General features: G+C 44.3%; 1 protein-coding gene across 1 annotated transcript; it reads left to right on the top strand.

Moving 5' to 3' along the window:
- Positions 1-233: 233 nt before the first annotated feature.
- On the top strand, positions 234-15,045 carry LOC307242043 (E3 ubiquitin-protein ligase MARCHF4-like; the record flags this gene model as incomplete). The annotated part of the gene is made up of 5 exons (XM_080016379.1): positions 234-713; positions 12,547-12,702; positions 13,133-13,325; positions 13,605-13,696; positions 14,545-15,045. 5 exons carry the CDS (start codon positions 234-236, stop codon positions 15,043-15,045), a joined length of 1,422 nt encoding a protein of 473 aa, XP_079872505.1.
- Between the last annotated feature and the right edge of the window lie 2,690 nt (positions 15,046-17,735).

The following is a 17,735-nucleotide window of genomic DNA, read 5'->3' as shown; positions in this document are numbered from 1 at the left end:
GAACGTCCTCCGGGTCTAGACGACGGAGGAGGAGGAGGAGGAGGAGGAGGAGAAAAGTCTTCTCGCGGCGGTGGTAAAAGAAGGCGACGAGACTTGTTGTTTTTCCACTACTTTTGGGGGGGAAACAAAAGAGCAGAATGTAGAGGGAGCCTTCCTGTCCAGACCCCGGTCAGATCGTGTTGTTTTCTCTTTATTGGGGACAAATGTCTCTTTTCTGACCGTACCCTAGCCACATGTTGTTGGCCGTCGGACTGGCTCTAGCGGTTCGGTGCTTTATGGGATTGTCGGACCGCCCGCTGATGCTGGTAGACGGCTGGGAGAAGCCCCGAGGCCGCTGCTGCTCCACCTGGTGCTTCTCCGCGTCCACCTGCGACCTGAAGGTGTTCCTCCGTCCCGGGCCCCAGGCACGGCCCCATGTCGGCCCCATGAGCGGACCGTACCCAGCCCGCCATGAGTCCAATGGCGGCAACCCGTGCGTCCCGGAGACCTCCGGGGACGGGGACAGCCCAGAGCCGTCCAGAGCCCATGGGTCAGTGGGGCCGCCGCAGCCCAAGGCGGTGGCGGACGATCGGTCCGGTTCTCCGGACGGCTGGGGCTCTTCCTCCGGGGAGAGCTCCAAGGAGAAGCAGGACGAGAGGATTTCCGTCAACAGCTACAGCGACAGTGGCGTCCGCACCCCGCTGTGCCGCATCTGCTTCCAGGGGCCGGAGCAGGTGAGGGGCCTCTCTCTGTCTGTCTGTCTGTCTGTCTGTCTGTCTGTCCGTCTGTCCCTCTCTCTCGCTCTCTGTGTGTGTGTGTGTGTGTGTGTGTGTGTGTGTGTGTGTGTGTGTGTGTGTGTGTGTGTGTGTGTGTGTGTGTGTGTGTGTGTGTGTGTGTGTGCACATGTAGTTTAAAAGGTTTAACACACCTGCATATACCTACCAATATTACAGAACATTGGGATCACTATGAGGACATTTAATGTCCTAATGACCCCAATGTCCCAAAATGTGAAATGGAGTTCTAAAAACCAAACGTTTCATTGTTATTGTATAACCAGGCATGTCACAACATAATAGAACTAGGCTGTTGGTTTTGGATTATACTGAGTAGATCAGACTAAGTACCAAAGAGACTTATTACTAGTCCCATTTATATCTACAATATGTATGTGTGTGAGTTTCTGTGAAAGAGGGATAACCATCAACTTATTGTGTGTGTGTGTGTGTGTGTGTGTGTGTGTGTGTTTGTGTGTATGTCATGGTGTTGAACTTTGTTCAACAGCCTTATTAACTGCTGACTAACAATTACCTTTACTCAGAGGTAGGCTGATTTTGGTTGGATCAGTATCCAGGCTATGCACAAGTGATGGTAAATGCAGGCCACATCACAATTTCTAATTTAAAATAAACGTTTCTTTAGTAGAAGATACCACATGAACTGTGATTGTGGTCATTACAGAGCAATTTGTTCCTTTTCAGTTTTACTTTAATTTTTTAACATACATAACATAAGCATAATGGCTGTACGAGTATCTGTTACCAAACAGATCTTGCCAAATTTAACGCACGGCATTTAATCAGGTACTGCAATAGAATGAAAGAAATTTTTCTTGAATGGTTTTCCTTGGTGCCGGTAAAAACATTTTGTTATTGTTAATTCAAACAGCAATATGTGATGGAAATTACCTATATGAATCCCAACACCAAATCAACAAAAAAACAGGTGTATTAAAGCACACAGGCTCATCTGAGTAAAAATGTTATCAGTTCATACATTCAGAATCACACAGTCGATGCGTGAGGTTAATCTGCCCGCTCCAGGAAAAAAACGGAGAGTATTAAAGATACTTATTCTGCAGAACAAAGAAAAAGATACAGACATGTTTCAAAACAGTGATCTGATCATCCTGCCCTTGCTTCTGCTGAAGAGGGTTTTATACTGATGAGAGGTTGTGTACAATTGGTCAGCTTGTCATTTACAGGACTATACCCCCCAATCATATCTCCGGGTGTTTCTCTCATACAATGATTTAACAGTCAAACTCCGGTCACAGGTACAATCTTACTGCGCTATAAAAAAACCACAATGCTCTGTCAAGCTCCCTGGGGTTATCCTTTTCTCCACACAAGGTTGAGTGAAGATGGATCTGATCTGGTATTTACCATACAGTATGGCATTATCTGAAAGAATGGTCTCTTCATGTGAGCTCTAAAGGACTCATTAAAACAAAGCTATTAAAACACCAAGGCAATGTTTTAAAAGCTACGTAACATACAAAAAAGCTATTGCCCTACACATCATTCAAAGAATTGATCATCTGCATTTTTCTCTCCCACTCCCTCCTTATGTTCCGACTGGAACAACACCTCAAGGAAAATGCAATAATCCTAAAATTTCATATAATTGAGGCAAAGGGATCAGAAAATGACATATAAATTGAATACAATACAATTATACGACAGAGTACGACAAACTATTTTGTTGAAATCAACTGGGAAACACACATCTAATAAAAACATAACCTAAAATATAAAAGATAAAAATAAAACACATCCCAGACAGAATCCCAGGACTCCACCTCAAATTGGCCAAAACGCTCTTCCCACATTTTACTAGAGCAGAGTAAAAGACCATTAAAGGTTTATCTATACTATAATATGACCACACAGTTGAAAAACCCCAGTTGCACTTAGGGAAAAAAATCCTGTGTGAGGCCATTCTACAATTCTAACTAGAAAACAAAAAAAACACGACTCCGATTATAAATAAATGAACATTGATTCGGTTAATACATAATGCTATGCAGATTAAGCAATGGTTACCACTTAATAATGACAACAACAAAACTCATTGTGTGAACATAATGACTAACACATCCTACTGTATAAGTAAAGATAAACATAATTAGACAAACATCTTCACATCTCAACATCTCAATGTCTCAACATCTCCGTCATCACGATAAGGTGGTTTCCAAATATATAGTGGAGTCAACACTTAACCATGTGTGGACTACATTAGGGACAGAATGTTAATTTCTCACTTGGGGCTCTTCTCCTGGATCTGGTGTTAGTGAGAGTGGGTTGGGGGAGCGGCTGTTGTTTAAGTCCCACTGTGGAACTGTGTTCCAGTGTTGAGTTTGGACGTCATCAACAGGACGATGGCGCTGATGATGAGGAAGATGATCACACAAACATGACCAATGTTTTCCTCCGTTAGGATCGTGATCTCAGTTCACGTCCGATAATTCTCTATTGTTGTCATTTTTCCGGTCCTCTGGAAGGTTGGGGACTTTCTTGCAATGAGATGCGTGCAACACGCTGGTCGTTCTGCTGCTGCAGTGGTGAGGAGGATCTACAATGGTCCCAGGATCTGGCAGAGTTCCAGCAGCTCACTAACCAGTCACCTGGTAGTGGTCCTTCAAGTGGGACGGGTAGGGTTGCTTTGACCTGGGCACATAGACTTAAACACTTGGGTGAGAGACACGCATTATGACAACATTGTGTGGTCGAGGTCCACGATTGTAAAATCGGGTACGTGGAATAATTCTGTGATTCCCAAACGGTTATGTTGACTAGCCGACTACATTCTCAGTACCCAAATAAATGATTGCACCCTAGTGTTATGACATCAAACCCTAGGGTTATGACATCAAAACATTAAACGGATGTTCTGTACGTCTCATTGTATTTGCCCGTACATATTCATGCAATCAAACACAACCAGTTGTACAAAATAGACAAACACTGTTTTATACAAAAAACAGATGTTGTACAGACAGACAAAACGAAAACCTACTCCTAATAGTTTTGTCATGAGTCAAAACCATTGTATTTGAACTTTTCAAGAGCTTAATTCGCAAGATCTGGGCGGGGCGAAGCCACAATGACTTTCCCTGCCAAGCAGTCATGTGAATCTCCATAAGAGGGAGGAAAAGAAGTTGGAGTAGGAGCAGTGCACCACCTCAAAGTGACATGAGCAAAGTAAAATTTGCACATGTTGATGATGGAGAGGTCTTGCCAAAGAGAAATGGGCCCATTTGCTTTTTTTTTTTTTTTTTAAAGAAGAAGCAGCTCCGTAGCAAGATAAAGGCTACAGCATGTAATCAACCCAATAACCCTGGCACCAGGTTTCCGAGCATAGTATGCAACAAGATGTAATTCATCTCCATAAGATTGCAACAACCCAACTAACATAAACCCGTCTCCCTCATCCACAGTTAAAGTAATCCAGCAAACCCAACATGGAGCAGGTGCAAAAGCTTGTTTGAAAACAGCAAAACGTTCTCCTGTCTAATGGCTGGGCAAGCGTTGCCTCATTCCACGATCTGAAAACGACAATTACCACAACAGTCCAGAAAGGCCATGCCAGGGTGTGACCCTGAGGAGAAAGGAAAAAATAAAATAAATAAATATCATAACTCAAATAGTGAGCGTTTTTTTTGTCGGCTGGAGTAATAAGAAAAAAAGAAACTGTTACCATCTTGTTCTAAGTATTATAGGAAGTGTGTATCCATGACACAAGTAGATCAATTAACCATCGACTATAGAGGGTAATGGAAAAAAAAGAATGTGATTCACATACCAAAACATTTTAAATTTTAGCATTCAATACTACATTCCTAATTTATTTATATAATTTTTACTAATACCCTTAAAGGTATGACTAATAACTGCAAACAATAAGCCTGAAATCTCAGCAGTCATCAAGCTAATAGAAGCCTGACTCGCGTTGATCAATGACATTTTGAATATCCCTAACCCTAAGCCTAAGCCTAAGCCTAACCCTAACCCTAACCCAAACTTCAGCCCAGTGGATTCCTGTTCAAATGCTTAAAATCTGCAGAAATAAAACACTGAATAGACGGGTTGGTTAATATCCATCAATACACAAATCCAAAATGAATAGATTAACAAGATATTTTCAAATTTAAACTTTAAATTCTGGAATGTCCAAATTAAAAACCATTCAAACAGCCAATGTATTTCACATTTATTTTAGTGTTTCAATTTTTAGTAAGCAAACGTATACATTCCATTACCTCTCTAGCGTACAAAACAAAACAATTATCCCTCTTTGTTAACCTACTTGCTAAGTTTTATACTGTATATCAACAGCTAGCTTATTCAATGTCAAGTCGAGATCACTTCTAGAGTAAAAAAAATAATCAAAAAAATTATGCTGTTCAATTATACCTGCACAATTTCCAGCCTTACAGAAAAAAGTAACCGGTAAGGATTTGAACAGCAGATCACTTTAACACAAGAACACAAAACAAAAACTCAAATAGAGAAAATAGATAACTTAAATGTTATAATCCAAAAACGAATGCATTTCTGCTGCTGTTATGCATCGTATCTGCTCTCCGTGCGCACAAAAATGTACAGCTCTCTCTCGCCTTGCTATACTTTTTTCAAATGAATTTAAAGCCGTGCAATATCCTTTCCAGAAATCCCACCAGATATTTAGATTATAATGCTGATACCAAAAAACAGCTCTGCAGCGAGCCGAAACAACTTCCGCCCTGTTGTACTCACCCCCACCATCGTGAAGTGCTTCGAGAGACTGGTCATGGCTTACCTCAAATTCTGCCTACCTCCCACACTGGACCCCCTCTAATTTGGCTACCGCCAGAACAGGTGCACAGAGGAGGCCGTCTCCTCGGCACTACACTCCGCCCTCTCCCACCTGGACAACAACGACACCTACGTGAGAATGCTGTTCATCGACTTCAGCTAAGCATTCAACACCATCATCCCCTCCAGACTGGTCACCAAACTACGGTAGGTGACCTCAACATCAACCCCTCCCTCTGCAACTGGATACTGGACTTCTTAACCAACAGACCCCAGCATGTTAGATAAGGCAACCTCACCTCCTCAACCGGTGTCCCACGGGGCTGTGTCTGAGTCCTCTCCTCTACTACCTCTTCACCCATAACTGCACTCCTGTACATGGCTCCAACACCATTATCAGGTGTGCAGTGGACACAACAGTGGTTGGTCATCAACAACAACAATGAGACAGCCTACAGGGAGGAGGTCCAGCACCTGGCGGTGTGGTGCCCCGACAACAACCTGACCCTTAACATCAAGAAGACTAAGGAGCTCATAGTGAACTTCAGGAAGATGAAGGAAGTGGCACACACACCCCCATCCATATCAATGGGATGGAGGTGGAGTGTGTCACCAGCTTCAGGTTTCTGGGTGTCCACATTTCTGAGGACCTCTCTTGGGCCCTCAACACCTCGACCCTCATCAAGAAGGCTCACCAGCATCTCCTCTTCCTGAGGAGACTGAAGAAAGCCCACCTGTCTCCACAGATCCTATGGAACTTCTATCGCTGCACCATTGAGAGCATCCTCAGCAACTGCCTCTCAGTCTGGTACAGCAACTGTACCGCTGCGGAAAGCACTGCAGAGGGTGGTGAATACTGCCCAACGCATCAAGAGCACTCCACTCCCCGCGATTGAGGCTCTCCAGTACAAGCGGTAAGTGCGGAGGGCGCGCAGCATCGCCAGAGACACCTCTCACCCCAGCCACAAGCTGTTTGCTGTCCTCTCCTCCGGGAGGCGCTACAGGAACCTCCGTTCCAGGACCAGCAGGTTAGGGAACAGCTTCTTCCCCTCAGCTGTCATCCTGCTGAACTCTACACGATGGTTAGGCCCCCCACCATACCTGGATTACCCAGCCCCCACACACACTCACACCTTCAAACTCCCCTAATCTAATCTAATCCATACGTGTTCCAGTGTGATCTATTGGCCAGACAGTCACCCTAACCCTAACCCCAGACACCAATAAGATCACCCAGGATTCATGTGAAGTGTATCACTACCAATAGAGTGAACACACAATCCAACCACACAATGGGTCTTTGAACTCCGTCCTCTAGCTAACTATTCAAAACATACTGAAAATAGTTAGAGAGTAAGCCGCCTAACTGGACTACCAGTACCAAAAAATTAAAATATATGCTAAAAGATATGATATGATAAAAGATACACATAAATATATATATATATGACACACACACACACACACACACACACATATATACAGTATATATATATATATGTGTGTGTGTGTGTGTGTATTATTTATTTTATATCATTTATTTAATGTTTTTATCACATGAGAGTGTTTTTGGAGAGTGTCTATTTCCAAACCTGTGTCCCAATACACCACACGACCACCAGGTGGCTTTAATCATTATTATTGTAAATTTTACTTAGTTATTAATTGATTTTCTTTTATTCTGACAACACCAGAAGTTCCTCACCTACCCTCAACACTTTGCTACAGAGGGAACAAGAGTACTATTCATTGTACCTCTTCATCCACGGTCCTCCACACCGATATATCCACTGCCCTTCCTAGCCTGCACGGCTGGGGACACGTCTGTCTGAGGTGGGATTCCTAAGCGTAACAAAGCTTCTTCAATGATCCTCTAGAGCTATGTAATTTTTAAGCTTACTCAAAGCTATTTCCTTCGATCTTCCCTGATCGGGACAGTATCTAAGCTTACCCAAAACCCTTTTTCCTACGATCATACCTGATTGGTGCAATATCTCAGTAAGTCCTCACCTTTCATTTGTTCGGGATCTCGTGTTGTCTCTTCTGGATCTGCTGTCACGTCCGGACGACTTCTTCATGGATGTCTTACGATCGGTCCCTGACTGCCGTTGTGCACACAACCTGTTTGTGAAAAGAGGTCCAACAGAGCCAAGCAGAGAATCTTATCATCGTCGCTAAGTTGTTGGAGAATTCTCACTGCGAGGTCGGTGAGGTTAATCTTTCCGCTACAGGAAAACAAACTGAGAGTATCAAAGACATATATTCTGTAGAATAAAGAGACAGATACAGACATGCTTTCAAACAGTGATCTCATCAGTCTGCCCTTGCTTCTGCTAAAGAGGGTTTTATACTGATCAAAGGTTGCGTACTATTGGTCAGCTTGTCATTTACAGGACTATACCCTCCAATCATATCTCCGAGTGTTTCTCTCATACAATGATTTAACAGTCAAACTCCAGTCACAGGTACAATCTTACTGCGCTATAAATCAAACCACAATGCTGTGTCAAGCCGCAGGGGTTATCCTTATCTCCACACAAGGTTGAGTAAAGATGGAATGTGATCTGGTCTTTACAATACAGTATGGCATTATCTGAAAGAATAGTCTCTTCATGGGAGCTCTAAGGACTCATTAAACATACAAAAAAGCTATTGTCCTATACAAAACATTTTAAATATCATTCAATGAATTGATCATCTGCATTTTTCTCTCACAGCATACACTTAACAAAGACAACAATTATACAGCTTCACAGTTTCTGTCAGATTTAACAGTTAGAAGCACAAATCCTTTCCTCATCCTCCCCCATCAGCCTAGTGTAGTCTTCCATGCATAAAAATGACCACAGCAAACAAATCCTGACACAGACATTTAAAAAGAACTCCCTTCCTAAAGCCAAAGCTGCACTTTAGCTGGCCTACAGTGCATGCCAAGGCAATTGATAACTAGAACTTGCATCATAAATCTCCTGAAACCAGCTCCAAATGGCTTGAACTGAACTGTTTCCTTGAATTAGGGTTCCATCCCAGGGGATCCTATGAAAGCCATGTATGTGCCAAATAATCTCTTGAACTTGAACTTCAACTTCAAAACGTGTGTATGTTTAAAAGTTCTTCTTCTTGCACCACTGACAGACTGACTGACAGACAAACAAACAAACAAATTTTCATTTTGTGAATGAGTGAAGGAATTTTCCCATTACCTGTCTATATCATATTGTATATATACTGTATACCTAACTAGGTATAAAACGGAAATTGTCCATGAAAAATGTACAATATCGTAAATAAAAATAAATAGCAAACAAGAAGGGAAAAAAACAAAAACATAAAAACACTTTAGGATTTTCTAATTATCCTCAGTAAGTAGTCACAATTTACATAATGGAGTGGACAGGATAGAATCTGTGTACAATCTTGAACAAAAATACCTTAATTCTATTTGGAATAATATATTTATGAGGTAAAAGAAAGGTAAATTCATTTATACTTACATGTAGCAGTACTAACAGGATCAGGAGTAAATATAGCTGCAGGCAGCAATGCACAGGGTCCAAGTTAATCGCTGCAATTGCACCGATGTGAAAACAAGCCAAAAAATGGATATCTAACAATAAAGAGAAGAATAATAAAAATCTGAACAAGAACAATACACAACGTGAACTAAAAAAAACCCATTAACCACAAATAATTTGTTCACTTACCCAAACTCTTGCGAACATTTCACGGCGTCGCCGGGGGTGGGTTTACCAAGATAACAGACCTAGGCAGCATCACTTCCTACCAACACAAATATAGTTTTCTGATTTCTGGTGGGGCGCAGCATCACTTCCGGCTGTCTCTCGTCTCGACCCAATCCAAACTTGGGAGCGCTTTCTCAAATTTTGATTGTGTGGGCAAGAGCACACATCTTTTGTTAACACACAACTTGTGTAAACACACAACTTTTGCGTGGACCTCCATGCAGATCTGCGCAGATCCTGCGCGGAGCAACAATAACACACCAATGGAGTTTAGAACGCAGCGCACACCGCGTCCTATGTGGAAGCCCCTTCAGAGTCATACCCTGCATGTATGAAGGATGGATGATGATGTCACAAAGCGCTCTGCTCCGCCGCTCCCGGTCCCTCCGCGACTTCCGGTGCCTCCGCTCCGCTATTTCCAGTTCCTTCCATCAGAAAATGTTTTTTTTTTTACCAACTCCTCCTACAGGTATGGTTCAATGTGGATCAGACTTGCACCACAGCATGTGTGGAATGCCCCGAATACAATTCTTATTCATTTGTGTCTGTGGGCTCCACGGTTACTGAGCGCCAGGCACTTTCAGCTGGGGAGTGGCTAAAAGAATAATGAAAATCGGAAACAAAAACAATAGGGTTCCCACCTTTCTGGCTGGACCCCTAATAAAAGAGTTTGGCACTTTCTGTCCAGTATAGAGATCCCATTCTGGATTGGAGACTTCAGTTCAGCCTGAGTCGCTGCAGTTAGAGTCGCAAACAAAACAGGCAAATGATTCTTTTGCTGGGGTGAGTCCCAACTCCTGAGTCATTTAATATTGTATTTAAAATATTATTTCATCTATTCATAATCTTTTCTTGTCCCATTGTCTTCTTCGAACCGAGTGGTGAGCATTTGATTGGTTCAGTTAGAATTCTTATTTTGCTTTGCTCACTGAAAAGAGCTCCCTCTAAAGAGTTCATCCCAGTGGGCCTGCCCCGTGCTAGTTCCATCCTTCATGGTCTCCTCGGTGGTCAACGTCCATCCCAGATGATCGTCATGACACCGTGGAGATTCCCCTCCAGCCAACCTGTTTATTCTCAAATCCATTATTAAGAGGAAAAACTGGTTGCCCGCCTCAGAATGTCTCTGTAATGCAGAAGCAATTATAATACAAACTAAGTGATAAGCATGTGGATTAAGTGTTGTACAAATTCTTGGCAGTAAGGTCCTGTGTGAAGAGCATTGACTGATGGCAACGTCTTGTACATTTTGGTGTTTTGTTTTCTACTTGACTTACTATTTATTCTTTTTACTGTTTGTTCCGTCTTCTTCGTCTCAATCTTTTCTTGACGCCTTCTCAACTCTTGCGTCTCGCTGAAACAATTTGAAGGGTTCTCCTTAATCCGATAAGAAAATCTCCCATGGTCCGGTGAGCTGTATGTATAGAGAATGTGTGTGTGTGTGTGTGTGTGTGTGTGTGTGTGTGTGTGTGTGTTTCTATATACTGTGCGACTTCCATATGTGCCTCTTTGACTGACAATCTATTTAGGTTTGTTGAGCCACAGGAAAAATGTAGTCTTTGCTTGCTTGAATGTACTCGTCTATGTGTGCTATGGACCTGTGTGTGTGTGTGTGTGTGTGTGTGTGTGTGTGTGTGTGTGTAAGCACTGAGCAGGCATGTATAGTTTGGACTTAAAAGGAGCGGCGCTGGAGACGCAGAGGGCACCGGCTGCTGTCTGGCGGTGCCAGAGCGGATTGGGTCCAGCTGAATGGTTTTGTCATCCTCTATGTCTTAAGATTGGAAAGCCCCTGAGACGCTACCTCCCTACCCTCACGCCACTTACATCCACTGGATTCTGCCTTTTCAACTCACTGAACCCCGGGCTGCGTGCGTGCGTGCGTGCGTGTGTTTGTGTGTGTGTGTGTGTGTGTTGGGAAGAGAGAGCAAATCCTTTTGAGATGTGGGCGTAAGAAAGGAGAAATATGTCATGAAGAAGCTCAATGCTGCTCCGGCATTGTCTTCCTGGAGATAAAGCAGCAAGTCGACACACGCACACGCACGCACACACACACACACACACACACACCCCTGTGCATAGCAACCTATTTGGCATATTATTTCTTCTTTAAAATGGAGAGCTTTGATTGCAGCAGTGTATGTTTCTAAATAAGCAGCTTTGGAGACAGCAGGTTCTCTCTCTCTCTCTCTCTCGCTCTCTCTGACGTGCTGTTGGAACATCGGGCTTAACGCGTGCCTTTCAGGCAATTTGCGTTCGCAGTCTGCATGAAATTAACAAACGATTCACTAAGGCAGCAACACATTTTTCCACCGGCAACCGGTGGCGGAGTTTGTGCAAAAGAGAGCCCTCCACCAGCTCAGAAAGGAAAAAGGAAAGCTGTGATCAGAGGAGTAACAAAGCACATCTCCTATTTGCTCCCTGGGACCGGTCTGGTGAGTGTACCTAGAATAAAGACAAATCACAGGAACACACAAGCAGTAGTCTTGACTACTTATAAACCCAGGTGCAAAACACTCATTGCAACTGTTTTTTCCAGTGAAAAATCTGCCTGCTTTTAAATTGCACCGTAACATTTTTATCTCTGACTTTCTTATTTCTGAGCTCTTAATACACTTCTTCAGTTTTTTTGTGTAACGTCTTCCACAGTATGTCTGATGTGAAGCACTTCGAAGTGCCCTTGTGTATGAAATGAATCAACCGCGCCTCACCCGACAGAACACCAAAGCCTAATGCGAATCCGGCTGAGAGAGAGAGAGACAGTTGAGGAACTACCGCTCGTAAAATAAACACATTAAAAGAGACGAAATAAACGGAAGGAGTCGGGAGCGAATAAAAAACGTCGAACAGGAGGCGAGATCGGTGATGATAAAACGCAAGGCAGCGGAACCAATGGTGGCTAGAAAGAATTTGATAGAATCCCACAATAATGGCCCACCATGACCCTTCCCCTAATGTGTCTGCTCAGAGGTGGAGAGATTTCCGCACAAAACTGTTAACGTTCGTAAATCCACCTGAGAAAATCCATGTTCCAATGTTGTCAAAAATCTTCAATGTATGTATGTATGTAACAAACAAATATGAACCCATGCACTGTAATTGATTTGTGGGTTGTTTGACCGTAAAAGCAAAATGTAAGAAGAACTATTATTTACTAACTTCTATTTGGTAGAATATGGTGTAATTGTGTTCGTTGTCGCGTTGATGGCTGCCTTTCTGATGACCGTTGCTTTTTCCCGCGCGTCCTGCAGGGGGAGCTGCTGAGTCCGTGCCGCTGCAGCGGCTCGGTGCGCTGCACGCACGAGCCCTGCCTCATCAAGTGGATCAGCGAACGCGGCTCCTGGAGCTGCGAGCTCTGCTACTATAAATACCACGTTATCGGCATCAGCACCAAGAACCCGCTGCAAGTACGGCAACACCCTGTGCGCGCGCGTGTGTGTGTGTGTGCGTGTGCAACGAAGATCCAGGTGTTCTGTGCAGGATAAGAGTGGGAGAGGTTGTAATAGTCTTTGTGATCAGCCTGCCACTACATCAACCCCCCATCACTGCGCTGGCGCAACACATTGGCCACACGTGTATGTACCATGACCAGTGCATTCTGGGTGACCGCACCATATGGCGGCAATGTTCTCTCTTCATCAAACATTCAGCACGGTGCCCCGCTCGTTCTTTCTCTCCTACCGCGCCCGATTCCTCGCTTCCTTTCTGTTAGCTGAGTCACCACGGCTCGATGTATTTTACCTTGTTTGGGGAGATGACGCACAATTTTTCACATCTTTCCAGACAGCCTCTCCCTCTCTCTCTCTCTCCCTCCCTCTCCCTCTCTCCGCCCCCCAGTGGCAGGCCATCTCCCTCACGGTGATAGAGAAGGTGCAGATCGCGGCGGCCGTGCTGGGCAGCCTCTTCCTGGTGGCCAGCATCTCCTGGCTGGCGTGGTCCTCCGTCAGCCCGCAGGCCCGCTGGCAGCGGCAGGACCTGCTCTTCCAGATCTGCTACGCCATGTACGGCTTCATGGACCTGGTCTGCGTAGGTGAGGGGACGCCGCGGCGCCGTAGCGGTCCCGTGCGGACGGCAGCGGTAACGTTTTTTGATCGAAGCGGATGACGGGATGTCCCTGCGGCGAGTTTGTATTGTCGTCGCCGCCGAGCGACGGAGCAACGTGGCGGGATTTCCGAGTCGTGGGGAAACCCGCCCTGGCCGCACTTTCAACTGCCACGTCCTTCAAGTTACCTCGGCACGCAGTGACATCGATTGTGTGTTTTATCACGCTCATTTTGGGTTTTTATTGTGACGCGTCTGTCCCGCACAGTTCTGATCATCCACGAGGGTCCGTCGGTTTTCCGAATATTCCACCGCTGGCAGGCGATCAACCAGCGCTGGAAGGTCCTTAACTACGACAAGGTACGCGGAGCGGTTTGGTCACGGGGTCCATCTTCTTCCCCGCAAGGGGGTAGGAAAACGGCTTTCTGCCGCCCTGCCGGACCTCCGGCTCTGGTCAATAAAACAAACCGTCAAAATAAGTCTATTTTAGGCAGGGGTGTGCCGATCGGGATTTATGGACGGAAAGAATGACCCGCATTCAGAGTTTTTGCCACCTCGGCCGGCGAGGCAGGATTCTGCGAGGAGGGGAATCTCCAGCCTGGTGTTTCCTGAATAAAACACAAGTTGAGATAATAAAGCTCCTTATATTTCAATGGCTGAGCATGTGACAATTCTTAAAAATCGATGGGCGTTTCAATTTAATTCATGTTAGAAATGATGTCAGGGAGGCAGACGGAGCGGAATCTTCAGCTTCAAGTACTGGGTGCAGTCGAAACGCAGACTCATATTGAATATCAGCTGTATTATAGCTATGAAGACCTGTGTACTATACAGCACTGATTCTCAATCTTTTGCACATCAAGGACCCTCAATTTGATAGGCATTAGGCCATCGACCCCATCTGAGAAGATTTTTATTGTTAGATATGATTGAGTCCCTAACTTCCATGACTCTCTATACAACAGTTATGGAGATCATAGTGAAACTATGACCACAACAATAACCACAACAGTCGTTATTGTACATTCTCTAATGGTGCTATTGACTTTTAATTAATTATTATTTTTTCTTCTGCTGGGGAGCAACTGGAACTTCTTGAAGGACCCCCTGGGGGTCCCCAGACCCCACCTTGAGAACCACTGCTTTAATGACCTGTGTTAACGGTCATAACCAAAGGCCTAATTCTGACTCTGTTGTGATGCAACCAGGCACGGGACTTGGAGGAGCAGCAGAAGCCCGGTTCGACCCCGAGGAGACACCCCGCACTGCCGGAGCCCAACGCCAGGATGGGACCCCTGTCTCTGGAAAGACTCGGCTCGGGGCCCCCCTCTCCCGCCACCTCCTCCCTTCTAGTTGCCGTAGCAGCGGCGGAAGCCGGCGGCGTCACCACAACTCTGGTGAGGGTAACGCCCATAGGGCAAGTGACCTCGCGGCACCACCGCGAGGAGGAGGAGGACTTGGGGACATCCCCCACCCCGACCTCCTCTGTGTCGTGGTCGGAGCCAGGCAACGCCGGACACTCGCTGTCGCCGGTGACTGAGCAGAACCGCAGCTACCGCTGGACTTACAGCCTGCTGCATCTGCTGGGCCACAGCCGGCCCCTTGCGGAGCCGCACGGCCACGAGGCGGAGGGGCCGAACCCGGGCCCCGCGCAGCCCCGGCCCCAGGACGCCAACAGGGAGCTGATTATGAGAGTCACGACTGTCTGAATGTTCCCCCTACCCCGAGCCCGAGCACCGCACGGCCCGAGTCAGAGCGAGCGGCCGGAGGGGACGTTCTGGGGCCCGGGCCGCGCTTCCCACGCGCTGTCGCTCCCGTGATAAGCCGTGTCACGAAAGGCTTCCAGCGGTGTCGGGTACAACGGGAAATGAACTCCCTGTGTCAGGTTCCTTCTTCATGTCTGCTTAAAGGACATAGAAAGGGAAGGGTGCTTGTGCGGCTGGAGGAAGGGTCTCCTACAACACACCACACAAAACTATTTCTTATCTGCACTCTTTCATTTATTTACCTGACTTGTACATTTTTAAGTCTTTTTTTTTTTTTTTTTATACAAAGTGGCCCTCCGAGTGCCGGCGAGCACTCTGGTTCCAAACCTGCTGACCGGGGGTTTAGTCAACCCCGATTTGTTTGTCCAAGCGTTTCCCCTCGCGCAACACTTTTCCAGCCCACTCACGGCGTGGCGGCTCGGTAAGCGGCACAGAGCGAGAGAATGTCCCCGAAAGTAAACACCCGGACGCCCTCGACTCGCACAATTGGCTTTATTCAAAGCAGAACTGACAATTTTTTCTTTTTCGTTTTACGGCGTGCCTGTGAGTTTTTGACACAGCTTTTGCTCTTGCAGGGCCGTGAGGTTTTGGCTTTTTGCAGTATTTGAGAAGGAGCGTCGTACCTCAAGACCACACACTGTGAAATGTACAGATGCGCACGGCGAGCGGGAGGCAGGTCAAACAAAACGGCAGGAAAACGCTCCTTTTTCTGAGTCCCAAACCACAGTGACGGAATGGTCGTCCACAAATCTGCATTGACTTTTTGTTTGTTTGTGTAATAGGTCGTTTTAATGACGTTTCGACACACGGGAGGAGTCATCCGGGCCCCTGAGGCGCTCGGCAGGGTTGTGTTGGATCTACCTAGCGACAGCGAGGTTCCAACACAAACATGACTTGGAGACATCTTCTGTTTAGTTTGATTTTGAACGCGACACCATGGAAATTGAAACGCAGCGACGTGGAGTTGGAGGCTTGAATTTTGCTCTTGCTTAACGACTACTGAGAAGAAAAATCAATATTTCCAATATTGACAGAGGGGAAATATTGCCCAAAATGGTGAAATATAGAAGTCATTTTGTGTTACGTCTTTTCTTTCTTCTTATTCACGAATAATGTCTTATCTTGATGTAAATAAAAACAAGCAGAATTGCCAAACGATTGACCATTAAAAGGGACCAATTCAAATAAATTCCAAAATCGACATCTTCCAATAACAAAATAAATAGCTGACACTTTCATTTCGGGCTCGATAAATTATTTTTATTGCTTGCTACTTTTTTTTCCCCGAAGATTAAAGAATTCTGAAAGGTTTTGAATTATCCCAGAATAACCATTTATTTTATTATTTTTATATTATTTATTTATGTATTTATTGCACAAGTCAGAACCATTTGATTAAACTTGAATGTTTTTTTTTTTTTTTTTATGTTTGTTATGCGGCACTTAATTTCTCTTTTACAAAATGATTGTGCAAAATTGGATAAATGCAATGAAAACTTATTTTAGGGATGTGTGTACATTTTAATTCCAATAATTTCTGGATAATTTCTTAATGTTATTTCAAGTATTACTATGACATTACAGCCCTAAAAAGAATGTTTAGTCTACGAAGATTTTTTTTTTTTTTTTTTTTTTTTATAAACAGAGATACATCAGGGGCCAAATTGTTCAAAGTATATTTTATTTCTCTTCTTTGTCATCAACATGAACTCCTTCTATACAACCTGGTGCTGACAAACTTGTTACTACTGAGATTGGCTGGCTTTTTTAGCTGTAAATTAATTTTTTTTGACTAGTTAAGATAATCCTATTTGATTGCATTTTTACAAGTTAAACAGTTATTGATTGTATGGATCTGATCCTGATATAATAATTATATATATATAATATATATAATAATATAATTACATTTGATATAAGGGGATATTTTGCTGTGTAAAAATGAAATTTCAGATTAAACAATTACTAGAGAAATTAAAATTACTAGTTTAAAAAGAAAAAAATAATCCCAGCTCAAACAGCCTGCCATAGTATTGATAATGCAGAATGCCTGGTAAACACTGCTGGACTCCTCAGCTTTCTGTGCATTGTTTCTAATCGATTATCTCCATGTGTCTGTCTTTCCCTCGTGTAATTCAGCCCTGTTGGTGTAACCAGTTCAACAGTAAGAGTCCGATGTTTTATTCATGAGAGATAACTGGTGCTTTCCTGCCAAATGTTTCAAATCCAGCAACGCAGCCAGAGACAGACAGAAAGGGGAAATGAGGGAATGCGCTGCGAGAGGTAGACACAGGTGAGGGTTTGTTTCCGCTCGCCTAAACATCCCTGTTTTCCGGGGCACGAAGATGACAGGCAGACAGACACTAACCTCCAAAAAGAATGAAAGCCGAGGGGGTGTTTTCCTTTGTATGTGTAAAAAATTAAATATTAAACAAAAATGTAAATAAGGAAACAGTTGTAAATAAAAACAATGAATTTTGATGAAGTTGTCTCGGGGTGTTTATGTAGGAGGCTCTATTGATGGTATTATATACGACAAGCTAAATAATACTTGGAGAAAAACCTCACATCTCAAAGTACTGATCAGATCTGTTTAAAAGCAGATACTGATAATTGACCCAACATGACTGCAC

This window comes from Zeus faber (genome assembly GCF_960531495.2).
Source record: "Zeus faber genome assembly, chromosome: 16".
Lineage (NCBI taxonomy): Eukaryota > Metazoa > Chordata > Actinopteri > Zeiformes > Zeidae > Zeus > Zeus faber.
Note: the sequence above shows the minus strand (reverse complement) of the source record. Positions and strands in the feature narration are given on the sequence as shown.